We start from the raw sequence: 15,775 nt of genomic DNA on the forward strand, positions 1-15,775 counted from the left end.
TCATCAGGTAGAGATGTGAGAGAATGTGTTGGAAACACAGTGAAAGATACACTCAGGTAGGAGGAACTGTTATTTAAATGCTTTGAGACTAGCCCAGACAAGGCACTGAGGTGCCAAACAAGGATTGATATGCCTTAGCTGCTAGCACTGAACACAGAACGCCCTCTATTAGCCTTTGACCAAACACATTAGCAGTGCCATTGGAGAACAGTTCCTTCTCTTCATCTCTATCTAAGATGAATGTACACGCAGAAACAAAATTACTTTCTTGGTGAATTCATTTATCTGTACTTTTGATTAAATACTGACAGAATTTCAATTCAGTCCTTTCATACACAGGTTACCTGTTTTTTTTTTTTTTTAAACTTGGTTAATGTTGAAATGAATTCTACCATAGCATGAACAATGACCCCCCCCCCCCCCCACACACACACACACACACACAAAACCTGCTTATTGTCATATATTGATAAGGAATTCCTTCTGTGGATGAAAGGGGGAAAAAATGAGTCATGAAAAAATATTTGATTCAGAGAAATGGGAACACTTTCATGGTAAATGTACAATGTTACAAACCTGAAATGAGTTTTTCTAACTTCGTGCTCAAACTGAAAGGCTTTTTCTCCCCCTTTCTCTTTCTCTTTGTCACCATCATGCATTAATATTTTGATAGAATCCACAGCATGATAATTGTGTGTGAGTGGCTGTGTGTGGTGTGCATGTGCGTGCGTGTGTATGTGTGTGTGTGTGTGTGTGTGTGTGTTGGGGGGGGGGGGGTGAATATTTGGCTTAATACCTCAGTATTGTTCTTTTTTAAGGGTAATAGCTCAGGTATTACATGCGTGTCTTATAAACCAGGTTCTCTATTGAATAGAGGAACCAGAGGAATTCTTCATTACACAATAATGCAGAAAAAGACCACATCCTCCTCTTCTCACTTCTCAAATACTTTCCTTTGTTCCACCCTTTATTCATTTTCTCATTCTTATCCATCTTGATTATTCTGGTTATATAAAGATCATTCACTGATAGGGGATACTTTTGAATGGAAGATTAATTAGTGTTCCCACAAATTAAAAAAGTTCACATAGGCTTGTCTATCTAAAGCAAAAGATAAAATTATTGATTAAATTATGTAAATGTGACTCAAAAGGGCAGGGGGAGTGAAACTTTTTATTACACTTTTTTACTCGGTTCTTTTTTATCATGATCTTTTATCTTTTTAATAAGCCTTCATCCATATAAAGAAGACCCCTAATTGTTTCATTTGACTGAAATTTGAATGTGTTCTTTTTTTGGTGCTACAGGTGAATATAAGTAATTACGCTAGACTGCCTTTACACAACGCACAATACAGCAATAATCTGATTCACATTCAAAGTGTTCTTATTTTTATTCCCACGGATAATTATGATAACGAGAAATGTTTTGAACAGAATGGTTTGAAAGCTATGATTCATCATCGTCATAACCCAGTCCCCTCTCACGCACTCTCCGCAGACCTTCAGTTTTATCTTGCAGCGTATCCGTGGATATTTAACGCCATCATGCGGATGATAATGTTCAGTGTCTGACGTTTAAGCGACAAATGAAGCTTCCTATACACTAGATGGCGCAATTGAGCCTTAGGCTCAATAAAAACACGAAACCTTGTCAAAATAAGAAGACAAAGAAGAACCGGGCAAGTGTAGTGAAAGATGACATGAGAAATAAACCGATAAACACCACCAACAACAACAACAGACAGTGCAGCAAGGTGGGCAAAGACCCGCGCCTGAAAACCTCACTTTTTCCGACATAAATTCGCGGGGCCCGCTTGATCATGGCATTCGTCACAGCTAACTGGAATCCTCTAGGCGAGGCTTTCTACAGGTATTTCCAAGATTACCATTCTTTCTGTCCAGTGTTTTGTGGTTATGGCACATATGGCATACTCTGATCTAAATTCTGAAAAATCTGCAATGCAAATTAGCTAAGAATGGTGAAATTTAATCTGTATCTAAATACTGAGTAAAATACGATTCGTGTGCTTGTATGTAGCTGCCCGGAAAAGCAGCTGGAACCAGAAGTCAGTCATGTGATAGTTTTCACGCGCAAAGAGAAGCGTCCAAACAAGACGCTTGCTGATCTAAGTCGAAGTCTAAACAAGATTTACGTTTCTTCAGATGAATTGTTTTCAATATATATACCAAAAAACGAAATGCATTGCATCCTCGTTTCTCTGAATTACAATATTTGATTGAAAAGATTTTGTTCTGTTTTGAAAGTATCATTTTAAATAGACGCTTTATGTCTGACAGCTGTTTCTCTCTGTGTCATGAACAGAAAGACTGAGCTGTATGAGATGGGCTGGAACTTAAAGGATGGTTTGAGAGACTGTCTCTTCGCTGCAGCGCCTTATGGAGGTCCCATTGGTGGGTAATTGAGTCCCGCTCTAGACGGGCTAACTTCACTGACTTCAGTCATACTTTGGTATTTATGGCAGTTTGTATAGCGTTTCAGTGTGTTCAGTTCAGCTCTAGTTCTCTCAGGTTTCATTCATCAGAACCTCAGTTCAAAGAGACACACCCTTTTTTCTCTCTCGCCCCGTCTTTTTTTTAGCTTTGCTAAAGGAGCCGCTTCGTCGCTCTCCCAGTGCTAGACCACTGATGGAAATCTACTCATCTTCTGGGGTGTCCATGGCCAGTTTCCTGGTATAAAGACTACACAAAGATTAACTAACACACTGTGTCACACCCTGAGTGGAGTGAATACTGTTCTGAGTCTCTCTCTCTCTCTCCAGTGGAAGAGTGGTGTAGTGAAGCAGCTAGGTTGGACAGTGAGCGATGACCTTCTGTGCATTCAGGAGGACGGCACTGTGCTTGTCTACGACATGTTTGGAAACTTCAAGAAACATTTCAGCATGGGCAGTGTGAGTGAAAACACACATACGCACACACACAGTAACACACATGTCTGTTCATCAGCTGAAATAGATATTTATCAATCCTGCCTGCTTTTCATAGGAAGTGGTTCAGAACCAAGTGCTTGAGGCAAAGGTGTTCCATTCACCTTACGGAACTGGGATCGCCATAGTAACGGGGACATTTCGGTTTACCTTGGCAACAAACATCGATGACCTGAAGCTACGCAGATTACCAGAGGTTCCAGGTGTGTTGTTTGTCTCTCTCTTGTCGTTAGTATTCAAATGGGTGCATTCATAGTCAGCTTTACAATTTACAACTCACTGATGTGTCTGTCAGTCAAGCAAATCACTTCATTTGACTGTTTAATGTCATCTCTAACACCTGTGTGTTATTGTCATGTGTCTAGGACAAGTGCTTGCAGACTCTGTTAATTTGTATTTATGGCCTTTTACAGGTCTGCAGGGGCTTCCCTCCTGTTGGGCAGTGTTGACACAAGACAGGCAAAGTAAAGTACTGCTCGCTAGTGGGGCTGACCTCTTCATTCTGGACAACACTGTCTGCACTGCCGTGGTGAGGCCTTGTCTCACATACATACACACACACACACACACACACACACACAAGTATAGATCATACAAAGAATTCTGAACACACCTAGATTATCTGTATGTCTGCTTGGTATGTTATGGTGTAATATTCTATCATATCTTTGTTTTGTTGTCTGTGTGTGTGTGTGTGTGTGTGTGGTCTTTCAGGCCCCTCCAGGTCTCTCTCCGCAGGCCACGAGTATAGTCCACATGGCTGTGTCCTTCAGCTATAAGTACCTGGCCCTCTTCACTGACTCTGGCCATGTGTGGATGGGCACGTCCAACCTCAGGGTGAGCAGAAGGAAACTGGGCCACACTGGGTCATATCTCACTTTATCTAGTCACTCATTCAGTAGCACATAACATTGTCAGTGTGAGCTGATTTGCCCATAAGTTATGAGATTGGCTGTAGTTCATGAAAGACGGAGCTACACCCATTTTTGATATACTTTCATGTCTTTGTTCTTCCTTTTTATGCACAATGTAGTATTCAATACTTCCATTATTTTTGCTGTTATATGGTGCTCCGTGTAATCAGTGGTGTGGTTGAAAATGCTGTGTACTAACTATTCACTCAGGCCTGACTCAGTCACTCTCTCATTTGCAGGACAAACTGAGTGAGGTGGAGACTAAAATCAGAGCTCCCCCTAAACAGATGGCTTGGTAGGCGCACTTATAGAAAATACCCCAGTCTTTTCCCCACTTGAGTATGTATCTACACATATCTGCGTTTGCTTTCACTCTTTCATTCGTAACCCATGCATGTTGACTGATGTATCTCCAGGTGTCGCAGGCCTAAGAGTCAACAGCCCTCAGTGGTAATTATGTGGGATCAGCAACTCCTAGTGGCTGGACAGTGCAAAGAATCTATTCAGTATCCTTCATGTCGATGTTGGTTTGATGATTAATAAGATGCCTTGATACGGCTGGACTGCAGTAGTAGTACACCTCACATTTAGTTTTATTTGTAGTCACATGAACAGTACAGTCTATGCTATAACGTAAGGTCTGTTTTACACTGCGATGGATATTGACCTTTGACCTCTAATGTGGATATAACCTGGACGATGACTCAGTTTTGGTGCCGGAGCTGGACGGGGTTCGGATTATTAGTGGAACACACCATGAGATGCTGCAGGAGGTCCCAGGTTAGATCACATGCACGCACACACACTCACACACACACACACACACACACACATACATATCCTTGAAATCGTAATTGTACTTAAGAAATATATTTGAATGTATAAAAAAAGAAACAGAGTAACTCAGGGTTGGAGATAACTCAGAGGATAGAGAAGAGATTGGTGTGGATAATGGGGAAAAAGCAACAGAGGAAGGATGAGCAGCTAAAGGTAGCCGATGAGTGACGGTGGTAGGTAGGTTTCAGAAAGATAAGCGGAATGGGGATTAGCACGGTGTGAGATTAGATTGTGTTTTGAGATTGGAAGTGAAGATGGAAAGAGTGAGTTCCAGGGTCTGGGTGCAGTCCAGGAACTTTCCAAAACCGTGGAAGTGAAGTGATGGATGCTGAGGAGACTGGGTGGGTTCACAGAGGTGGATAGGTTCATTTCATTTGGGGGGTGTTACTTTACGCGGCTCTTTAAAGGTTAGCAGGAGAATTTGGAAGTCGATCCATTAGCGGATGAAAAGTGGAGGGGATGTGCTCTATTTGAACAGACACATTGGGAGTGAATGCTAGGCGAGTACGCATTGCACTGGTCAAGACAACTGTAAATAACAGGGTGGAGCGAGTGTTCAAGGGGCAGGATGTTATTGTAATTCTTACTGCACAAGATCTGAGAGTCAGAACTGACTGGTATACACGCACAGGCTAACATACCTTTTGCTTTTCTTAGGAGCTTGTGAAGAGATCTTTAAGATTGCTTCGATGGAACCAGGAGCACTGCTACTAGAAGCCCATAAAGAATATGAGGTAAGGGTTATGAAGTTATGTTTGCCTAATCCGTATGCGCGCATATACACTTTCATTTCAGACAGCTCAAGGCCAAGGCCCTTGGGTATAACTGTGTATGAAAATGTTAGTACTACAAATGTAAATGCTTTCAGATGTCTGCTGAGTCTCATATCATTTTCAGAGAATTTGTGTATTTTATGTGTTTTATGTTTCTGTGATCACTCTTATGGTGTGTTTTGTGCATGAATGTGTTGAGTACACTCACAGTGCATTTTGTATATATTTGGTTCTGTGCTGTGTGTGAATCTGGTTCACTGTGTGTGTTGTATTGTATGTGAGTACACTGATTGCGGGCGTGTGTTTGGTTGTGCGTTATGCAGAAGGAGAGTCAGAAGGCGGATGAGTATCTGAGAGAGATTAAAGAACAGAGCCTGCTGGGAAAGGCCGTCAGACAGTGCATAGAGGCCGCGGGTCACGAGTACGACCCCGACACTCAGAAAACGCTGCTCAGGGTGAGGGAGACCGGTGCCTCACGCTACCGCACAAAGCCACTCGCGCCTTTACCTGAACGACAAAATAAAAGTCTCGTGTTTTGTTTTGGGGTTTTTTTTTCCTGCGCTTTTCAGGCTGCCTCGTTCGGGAAGTGTTTCCTGAGCAATTTTCCACCGGATCAGTTTGTGAGCATGTGCAGAGACCTGCGAGTGCTCAACGCAGTGCGGGATTACACCGTGGGCATCCCCCTCACACACACACAGTATCCTTTTAAAAAAAAAAAAAAGAAGATGTTTACACACAACCTACCACAGCATCTGAGTTGGGTTTCGTTGGCCCTTTAAGGGAATATACCTGTTCCCCTCTTCTGTTTTACCTGTTCACTACGCATGTTTGAGTTTTTGACCACTCTGTGGCTGTTGTAATAAAATAATACATGCATTTACTACAATTTATAAAAGTACATTTCTTGAAATATAATGAATGTTCATCATTACAGTTTGCTTTTGCTATTGTCTTTAATCTCTCTGTCAGATTCAAACAGATGACTGTACAAGTTCTCATTGACAGGTACAACAAAAAAATGGCTAATGATTCATTTTCCAAATTCCCACGACTGTGGTCGAAAACTGAGTGGTGTACTGTTTCTCTCTCTCTCTCTCTCTCTCTCTCTCTCTCTCTCTCTCTCTGATAAAGGCTAGTGTATCGTAAGCTTTATCCACTGGCCATCGAAATCTGTCGCTACCTGAAAACTCCAGAATACCAAGGAGTGAGCAGGGTCCTGAAACACTGGGCCTGCTGCAAGGTAAGAGTATGTGTACAGATATGATCAAGCCAATGAAATTAAACATGCATGCCATGGTGTGACTACACTGGAGTGTGTGTGTGTGTGTGTGTGTGTGTGTAGGTCCAGCAGAAGGAAGAGGCCGATGACGTGATCGCTCGGGCGATCTGTGTGAAGCTGGGCGAAACGGCAGGCATCTCGTACTCTGAGATCGCCACCAAAGCTTACGAGTGCGGCCGAACGGAGCTGGCCATTAAGGTAATCTCGTCTCTTCAACAGGACAGAGAGAGAAAACACAGAGAGAGAAACTATATCCGCTAACCTCCCCACACCACGAATCTCTGTCGTCATTTCCACATCCCTCTTTTTCTCTGTTTGTCTCAGTTGTTGGAGTTTGAACCTCGCTCTGGCGAGCAGGTTCCTCTACTACTGAAGATGAAGAGGAGTCAGCTGGCCTTGAGCAAAGCCATCGAAAGTGGAGACACTGACTTGGGTATGCACACACACACACACACACCTCAGACACATAATGTCTCATTCACATCAGTAACCTTACGTTTCCTCACAGTGTACACGGTGGTCTCCTACCTGAAGAACGAGATGAACAGGGGAGACTTTTTCATGACACTTAGGAACCAGCCGGTCGCGTTAAGTCTTTACAGACAGGTAAGACAAACAGCAGCGTTCAGGAATTTTTACGGGGGTGTTTACAGCATACACTGAAGTCCTATAAGCAGAGTGCAGTCAACTGTCAGTAAACAACTGTTTGAGTACTATGGACTGAGATGACTGATTCAGAGGAGAAAGTCACGAGTCCTAGTTCACTTCACTAAAGCACAACAACACACACAGAAATGTTCTGTGTCTGACGAAAAATTATTTAACCAACCTGTCTTTGTTTGTTTGTTTGTTTGTTTGTTTGTTTGTTTTACAGTTCTGTAAACATCAGGAACAGGACACACTAAAAGACCTATTCAACCAAGATGATGACCACCAAGAGCTTGGCAATTTCTATGTGAGGGCCAGTTACAAAGAGAGGGTGAGCAGGACTTCTGGCTTTTCCACATCTCAGCTCTGTCTGCTTTTTCCAGTGGAAAACAACATCCTCAGGGTCACTCCACTATGAATGAAATATTATTTATCATTTATTTGTGTGTGTGTGTGTGTGTGTGTGCGTGTGCGTGCGTGCGTGCGTGCGTGCGTGAATGCGTGCCTTTCTTCGTGTGCAGAGACTTGAAGCACGGATAGGTCTTCTGCAGAGCGCTGTGGATGAGTACTACAAGGCCAAGAATGAGTTTTCTGCCAAAGTGAGTGACAGATGCCTTAGCATGACCATATAATAGCTCTTCATGTACACCCCCTCCCTTTTTTTTTTTTTCAAACTGTCAGAGAAAGTCCCTGCTCTGTGGGCGCATCACCCCTCAATGTCAGGACCTCAATTTTTTTTTCTTACTTCACTCTTCACTTAAGTGGAGACTGGACTGATAAACCAGCTTGAATATGCAGTTGTTGAAAGTCAATCTAGACACAAGTGTTCACTAAACAAGTCCACTTATAGACACACATTTCAACACCATAGATTTGAAGCCAGCAGAACAGTCTCATTTTGTTTCAAAGTTTCCTCTCAATTCAAAGTCAAGGTACATCGTTGTAGACTTTGTCGCTGCTAATTTGCCAACTCGTTGATACTAACGAAGTAGCAACTGCTAAGAAAGTGACGATTATTCCTATCATCTGATAGTAACAGTATCTTTTGTGATCTCTCTCTCTCTTTCCTCCTCTCTCCCTCTCACTCAAGGTCACAGAGGAGGAGATGCGTTTGCTGCGTGTCCAGCGGAAGCTGGAGGAGGAGAAGGGGGAGCACCTGGTCGGTTTCTCCCTCCACGACACGCTGAGCAGTCTACTAGCCGTGGGCCTCCACAAACAGGCAGAGCAGCTTTACAAGGACTTCAGAGTGCCGGACAAGAGGTCAGCCCCAGACCAGCAGAGAGCAGAGCGCAAACACGTCTCACGATTACAGATTACCAGTGTATAACCATTTACTCAGCAGTCCCTGCTCTGTGCTTTATGATGAGGAACTGTTAGTGGGCAGAGAGAACGGAGGATGGAAGATAGAGGAGGAAAACGGAAGGGTTTTTCCGATATTTAAAAAAAAAAAATATATATATATATATATATATATAAAAACCCGTCTTTAATTCAAATGTTTCATTGCACTGCACATTTCGTAGCAAAAGTTTTTTTGGGTTTTTTCCATAACCATTGTCTGGTTATGGGTTTTCATGATGACCAGCTGTATGGGTGCCCTCAGGTACTGGTGGCTGAAGCTAACGGCCCTGGCTGAGAAAGAGGACTGGGAGGAGCTGGAGAAATTTGGCAAGAGCAAGAAGTCACCTATTGGCTACCTGGTAAAAGATATTCTTTTAACTACATTTTTTTTTTTTTTTAGTATTCTGGACATGAATTAAAAAAAAAAAACATTATTTTCCTTCACGTCACTGTTTCTGTTTATAGCCATTTGTAGAAGTTTGTGTGAAACACCACAACAAGTATGAAGCCAGGAAGTATGTGTCAAAAGTAACACCTGAGCAGAAGGTCAAGGCCCACTTGGCTGTTGGGTGAGTTAGTGTGTGTGTGTGTGTGTGTGTGTGTGTGTGTGCGCGTGCGTGTGTGCGTGCGTGCGTCCGTGGATGTTCTTCTGTGTGAACGCCTGTCTTAGCTCACGATGGAGTCTCTGTCATCCATCTTTTGACCGAACCTTTTTCCTACCCCTCTCCACCCTTTCTCTTTCTCCTCTTCCTCTTCTTCTTCCTCCTGTCTTTCTCAGCGATCTGGAGGGAGCTGCGGACGCGGCTATCGAGCGGAGGAGCGAAGCAGAGATCAGCACGGTTCTCTCCCGCTGTTCTCCCACCACCGACCGCGCTCTGGTCGAACGTCTGAACCGCGCCCGAGCCACCGCCGCTAAAAAATGACCCCAGGATATGTCACAACACCCAAAATGCAACTGACAAAGACACAGTGGCAAAAATTGTCCTCTGAACCTCGTCACCTCTGTACTAATGTTCTGTTGCCTGGTCAGGTGGACTTCGTCCTTCAGGATACGCTGATGAAAGAATGCATATCAGAAGACATGAAGAGAGCAAAATACTAACACTGTCGCTTTTTTCTCCACAATACTGATTTTTTTTTACTATTATTCTTTGTAAATAGTTGTTGGTGTATTTGTGAGAGACGCACGTTTCTCTGTCTCATATTCTTGATCTGCTCGTGTCAATAATCTTTCTGCATTCTCTCAAGCTTGTATGTCTGTAATAGTCTGCCCAAAATGAAATACGGTGTATTGTTCATTAAACAATGATCATGCTCATTTGTAAAGTGTCTTTCTGGCCTTGTGTGGTGTAAAACCAGCATTTGTTCATTTTGTTCTCCATTTTGATACATTAATTTAACCTCACAAAAGACTTATAAATCACTACTTTTGTTTGTATTTGTGTATGTGTGTGTCTGTCTGAGTGTGTGTGTGCGCGAGGGAGAGAGAGAGAGAGAAAGGGAGAGAGTATTTAATGATATTTCCATACCATGCAGTTCCTGCGTGCAAGTGTCCTAATATCAAAACTGGCTCACTTTCATGCACTTTATCCTAAAACACTAGTTGATGACCAGTCGTTACGTGATCACTTGCACCGTAATTTCGTTGTCTACTGGGGGCGCCCACTTCTATCAAAATCAGTAACACGGCGTCAAACAGACATTCTGCACAACACAGTCAAGGGAGAGCAGTGAGAACTGTTGAAAGAGCCTACTCGACTGAACCACCGTCAAAGGTAACGAAGTAGAAACATTTGAACGTACGACAAAAGCAGGAGTTATGTAGCTTATATTTGGGGTTGTTACTTCCTTCGGCATTTGTTTTTGTTTTCGTGTGTGTGTGTGTGTTTGCCTGATGCATTCATGTCATATGAGTATCGAAATGCAGCAACGTTCGCCCTGCGAATTTGCTAATATTTGGAAAAGAGAAATATTCTGGGACCCCGATAAGTAACTTTGTTTAGACAGTCAAACTAATTACGTTTAAACTTGTGTGCCGTGCATACATACGTGTCGTATGATTGGTCATGGAAACTTTGTTGCTTGCCTCTGTGAAATGTTGCAAATTCAACTCGTGTAGTCGCCCCTTTCTCTCTCGCTCTCGGGCATGCTCTGTTTCTCTGCAGCGTTCAGTATCATTGTGTGTCGTGATACTGTGAAAAAGTTTTTAAACAGCGTAGAGCGGTGCCGGTTGTCACACTTTACTCTCGCGTCTGAGTCTCAGTGCATGCAAGGAAACTTAATTCAACATAAGTTACACCTTGCGTAGAACTACAGTATCACTTTTATACTCACAAGTCGCTTCAACAGAAAGTTATTGACCTTGTGTTGAAACTGCATCATAATATGACATTTAAGTTAAATCCATGTTGAAAGCAAATAAAATCTATCTGTTAATGTTCAGTTCGTGGTGAACAGGTTCACAATAGCCTTAAATGTACTAGATAGTAATACTAATAATACTGATAATGAGCTCAGTTAATAAATGCAGGACTATCAAACGTTATCATAGTAACATTAGGGTTGCCCAACTTATAACTTACTACTAATATCGATACAGGTCATGGCCTCTCCAAGAGTCGAATGTGTTGTGAAAGAGAGGAGTGAGATTGGGGAGGGTCCAGTGTGGGAGGAAAAAGAAAGCATTCTTCTGTATGTGGATGTCTGTGGTAGGCGCGTGAGCAGATGGAACTCGGCAACCAATCAAATACAAAGTCTTACCACAGGTAAGCCAATCAAATGTATCATAAATCAAAGTGCAACCGCAGCTGAATGTGAGCCATGATCCAGACCATAACCCCGATAGTGTAATCACGTGTTGAGAGTATATTAACTGAATGACTTAAGTTGTCCTTGTACTAAGATCACGATTGTAGATTATTCAGATTGTAGATAATTCATGTCTTTAAAACTGCTTTTTGATGCCGTGTGATTGGAATTAATCAACTGAACTCAATTTTTTTATTGTTTTTCCATGTTCATTCTTCACGCTCTCAAAATGGTTCCATTAAATAAATGATTAATAGTAATTTTGCAGTATTACTGTATCACTTATATACAGGGCTTTTTGTTTTATCATCCTGATTAGAGAAATTTGTGGGATGCGTGGTTCCGCGGACGTCAGGAGGTTACATAGTATGCGAGGGGAGACGCTTCGCAGCATTAGACTGGGAGAAGCGAAGCCTGACCACCATTGCTGAGGTGGATAGCGACAAAGTCAACAATCGCTTCAACGACGGCAAAGTCGATCCAGCTGGCAGGTTTTTCGCAGGTATGCAGAAGTCAAAACAGGATTCAGAATTCCTATTCGATAGCCATTAAGCCTGGTGCTGTGTTTTGTACAACATGTAGGCCTACGCGAGGCCAGCCTGCTACGTAATGAAAAAGTTAGCATGTATCAATTACAGGGTCATCAACTTTCATTTCACTGAAACATATGTCGTATAGCAACGTATTAAAGGGTCCAAATGTCACCTCTCACGTCTTAATAATGTTGTGTCTTCTTTAAATGCCAGGCACAATGCTCCTAGACTGGGAGCAGGGACGTAGAGATGGTTCTTTGTACTCTTTGCATCCTGACAACAAAGTAGTCAAACACTTTGACAACGTGGGCATCTCTAACGGCCTGGACTGGTCTCTGGACCATCGAGTCTTCTACTACATCGACAGTTTGAACTACATGGTAGAGGCCTTTGATTACAACAAACAGACCGGCAGCATCTGTGAGCACCTCAGAATTAAAACTTACCTAATGATGCCGTGGCATTCATGTATACTTTCAAAAAAGGATCTTTGTAAAACTGGTTTGATAGAGTGTTTGTCGTACCCAATTTCATGGCAGCTAATCGCAGATCAGTATACAAACTGGAGAAAGAAGAGGGTGTGCCTGATGGTATGACCATTGATAATGAGGGAAAGCTCTGGGTTGCCTGCTTTGATGGAGGAAGAGTGCTACGTATTGACCCACAGACAGGTGTGTATGGGAGGGTAGGTGTGTGTGGTTTAAGTTAATGTGGAGCTAATATCCCTTCAAGTGTATAAGAATCTGAGGGGGAAAAAAACAGACTTAATGGTGAACCTGTGCTAGTTCCCTGTTTGAAACTTTGCCGTAATAACGATGGCCATGTCTTCCTTTTAAAACAAACTCTGAAAATATTCCTTTAGTTATCATTAAGGTCAGGATTAGGTCATTAATCTTTAGTTAGAGTAAAGTAGAAGTCACAGTGAAGTCCCCATTATGCATGCATGCGTGTCACCTCACACGTATACTAATTTTCTACTTTATTTGGGTGTTTTTCAGGCGCTAGAGTTCAGACAGTAAAGCTGCCAGCTCAGAAGATCACATCCGTCTGTTTTGGTGGAAAAGACTACAGTGATCTGTATGTAACATCAGCCTCCCTTGGGCTGGACGACCAGGAGCTGGCCAAACAACCCGAAGCAGGATGCATATTTAGGGTAACATCAACAATCATCCATACTGTGTACATTGCAATCCTATAGCCCTAAAAAAAAAAGGTAGATACTGACCATTTTACTCATCATATGTTTGTCGTTCACTCTTTTTCTCTCTGTTTTTTGCTTTCCTCTCTTAACAGGTTACAGGTCTCGGTGTGAAAGGACTTCCTCCTAATTCATTCGCTGGTTGAAATTTCAGTGAAATCTATTCCCGTTAGCTGTATCAGAAAAGGAATTGCATTGATCTAACACTTCATAACAATGTCTCAATCACAAACAAAACTATTCTTAAATTGTGTTAGAAATCCGTTAAAGCATTGTTTGATTGGTTTCTCATCAGCATGAAAAACCTCAGCTTTGAAGGCAGTATGCGATGGATTACAGCAATCTAGCTGTGCCAGACTGATCATGCATCAGATTGATGGACAATTTTTAAAACGGACCTAAAATGGATAATGAAAAGGGTCTTTGGATAATCCTTTGGAATTAAAAAGTGTACATGAATGAAGCAGGAGTTGACTTTGACATGTTTTCATGTCTTGCATTTTGCATTATGCTTCAGATAATTTCGTAAGGGATAATGTTCATCTGCAGATAATACTAATATACAGCATTACCAGTAGAATAAGTATTACCAATACAGGTAATATTTAATACACTACCGTGTATTAAATATTACCTGTATTGGTAATACTTATTCTACTGGTAATGTTTTACCAGTCTAATGGTAAAACATTAATGTCTTCCATTAGCTTTTGTGTAATGAGCTTGAAGTTTGGAAATTAAAAGTGAAAGTGTAAGGTTATCACAAATGAAGAACAACTGGAGGAATGTAAAACATTTTTAGGTGAATGCATTAAGAAAATAAAAAGGAAAAATGAAGAAAAAATTTGACTGACTGAGCCCTTTTTGTTTATCTCTCTGAGTGCTCGGAGTTTTAATGTTTACTGCTCTGAACACAGATCAGCTATTCGTAGATTCTGAATGTACACTCTTAAAATGAAAACTTGTTGAGGAGTCTAAGTTTGTTCCCTACCTATGAAATACGTCATTGTTTTAGTAACCATGCTATGAAACAAAGGGACAGAATCGCTTAAAACAACGAAAAAGATAGTTCTAGAGTTGTTGTGAAATGCTTTTTCAGGTTTTAAGGATTCTTTAGTATAGACATTTCCAGTATCATATCGTTTGTTTGTTGGACCATTCTTCCAGTAAATTGTAGTACAGTAACAGGGATATTTCTTGCATGTGCACAATACTAAGACAAATTGTTAAAAATGGAAACAAACACCAAATATTAGGCCATTTCCACACATCTCCGGTCTCAAGCGGCTGAAATTCATGAAGGCTGTCAATTTTGCCTGTACTTGTTCAATATTACAAATTTAACCGTCCAAGTCTAATGATGCAGAAACTCACCAAAGGGTAGTATCACTAGTTGCAGTTATGTTCCTTTTTATTGGGGAAGTGAGAAGCAACTGTTTTCATCCACAAACAGGATAAAACTGAGATTAAAAAAAGGGGAATTCCTATTTACGTATCATTTTCTTTACTACCATTCAAATTTACTAGATAAGTTACAACTGTGCACTGCTGAGGACAGTGTCATTTTTTTCCACATCTGAAAGAACTATTACAGCAGGACAAATGTTTTCATCAGAACTGTTCTAGAAAAACAGGTCATGGAAAGGGGGAACCTTATTTTAGGGAATGCAAAACAATTTCAATCTTCATTTTCATTCTGCCAAAATATAAATGAATATATGGTGTGTCTGAAAGACTGAAGATTGGGTTGTGGACTGGTCAGAGAACAGGTCCTAAATTGGTCCGACCTTTGCTGTCATGCCCAGTGAGTTAGCAACATTTAATGTTTTGCATTTTAAAAATTGATGACAAAAGTGGGAAAAGAATGAGGAAAAATAAGTGTGCAAAAGTAAGTATTATGTTTCAATATTGCATATTGAAAAGAACAGGAGCCTAGTCTGCAAATCAATGTGAGCTATTTGTGTATGAGGTGTTTCTGTTTTACTCACTTTAAAATAACTTGGTGATGATTTTATGAACATTAAAATGTTCTTATAATCTGCAATTCACTTCTCCAATTCACAAACAGTCAAGGCAACAATCAAGATGAAAGCATAAAACCTTCAGAAAACTGGACTGTTGACCTTTGAAATGTTTTCAAATAAGATTCAATAGCTTTCTGTTCACTTCTGTGTGTTACCCTGGAGGGTCTTGATGACATACTGTTTTGATAAGGGTTCCCCTTTAATAGAACCTTGGAGTCTGAAGTGGCTGGATCCCTGTATGCCCTGTATAATCTGCAGCTGTGTAAAACAATGGAGCACCACTTAAGTGCTATTGTAAAACTCCATCTCTCTTCAGTATCATATTATTACATATACATTATGAGCTCATATAATCATAACGCTCTCATACTACCTCAGGGAAAGAGAATAACTGACCAGCTTGATGCTAGTATCCATTACCTTGATCTAGGGATTACTGAGAGGGCTGAATGAAATGACTTCTACACCACGCA

The 15,775-nt window shown here is 41.4% G+C and overlaps 2 protein-coding genes across 3 annotated transcripts; both read left to right on the plus strand.

The window, feature by feature from the left end:
• Positions 1–1,707: 1,707 nt before the first annotated feature.
• On the plus strand, positions 1,708–10,054 carry vps16 (VPS16 core subunit of CORVET and HOPS complexes). Of its 2 annotated transcripts, XM_030781700.1 has the most exons (24): positions 1,708–1,872; positions 2,326–2,414; positions 2,602–2,693; positions 2,783–2,911; positions 3,006–3,150; positions 3,361–3,476; positions 3,662–3,784; positions 4,101–4,156; positions 4,278–4,373; positions 4,553–4,641; positions 5,356–5,432; positions 5,795–5,926; positions 6,041–6,168; positions 6,441–6,476; positions 6,603–6,711; positions 6,814–6,948; positions 7,075–7,183; positions 7,259–7,356; positions 7,625–7,729; positions 7,920–7,997; positions 8,489–8,658; positions 9,002–9,098; positions 9,205–9,308; positions 9,518–10,054. In XM_030781700.1, exons 1-24 carry the CDS (start codon positions 1,823–1,825, stop codon positions 9,660–9,662), a joined length of 2,508 nt encoding a protein of 835 aa, XP_030637560.1. In that variant the 5' UTR covers positions 1,708–1,822; the 3' UTR covers positions 9,663–10,054. The 2 variants fall into 2 exon arrangements, with proteins under 2 accessions (XP_030637560.1, XP_030637561.1); XM_030781701.1 differs by lacking the exons at positions 4,553–4,641; positions 5,356–5,432; positions 5,795–5,926; positions 6,041–6,168 and having other exon boundaries at positions 4,278–4,367.
• A 360-nt stretch (positions 10,055–10,414) lies between these two features.
• Positions 10,415–14,115, plus strand: rgn (regucalcin). Its single transcript, XM_030781347.1, has 7 exons — positions 10,415–10,514; positions 11,339–11,504; positions 11,867–12,049; positions 12,294–12,500; positions 12,620–12,751; positions 13,079–13,233; positions 13,374–14,115. Exons 2-7 carry the CDS (start codon positions 11,342–11,344, stop codon positions 13,422–13,424), a joined length of 891 nt encoding a protein of 296 aa, XP_030637207.1. The 5' UTR covers positions 10,415–10,514; positions 11,339–11,341; the 3' UTR covers positions 13,425–14,115.
• The last annotated feature ends 1,660 nt before the right edge of the window (positions 14,116–15,775 follow it).

This window comes from Chanos chanos, chromosome 8 (assembly GCF_902362185.1).
Source record: "Chanos chanos chromosome 8, fChaCha1.1, whole genome shotgun sequence".
Classification (NCBI taxonomy): domain Eukaryota; kingdom Metazoa; phylum Chordata; class Actinopteri; order Gonorynchiformes; family Chanidae; genus Chanos; species Chanos chanos.

Bases quoted from the DNA above. Each gene is read 5' to 3' on its own strand.
- vps16 (XM_030781700.1), top strand. From the start codon at position 1,823: ATGGCATTCGTCACAGCTAACTGGAATCCTCTAGGCGAGGCTTTCTAC. The intron at 4,642-5,355 runs GTTAGATCACAT...TGCTTTTCTTAG, and splicing joins GATGCTGCAGGAGGTCCCAG to GAGCTTGTGAAGAGATCTTT. The intron at 7,998-8,488 runs GTGAGTGACAGA...CTCTCACTCAAG, and splicing joins AGAATGAGTTTTCTGCCAAA to GTCACAGAGGAGGAGATGCG.
- rgn (XM_030781347.1), top strand. From the start codon at position 11,342: ATGGCCTCTCCAAGAGTCGAATGTGTTGTGAAAGAGAGGAGTGAGATT. The intron at 12,050-12,293 runs GTATGCAGAAGT...TTTAAATGCCAG, and splicing joins AGCTGGCAGGTTTTTCGCAG to GCACAATGCTCCTAGACTGG. The intron at 12,752-13,078 runs GTGTGTATGGGA...GGTGTTTTTCAG, and splicing joins ACGTATTGACCCACAGACAG to GCGCTAGAGTTCAGACAGTA.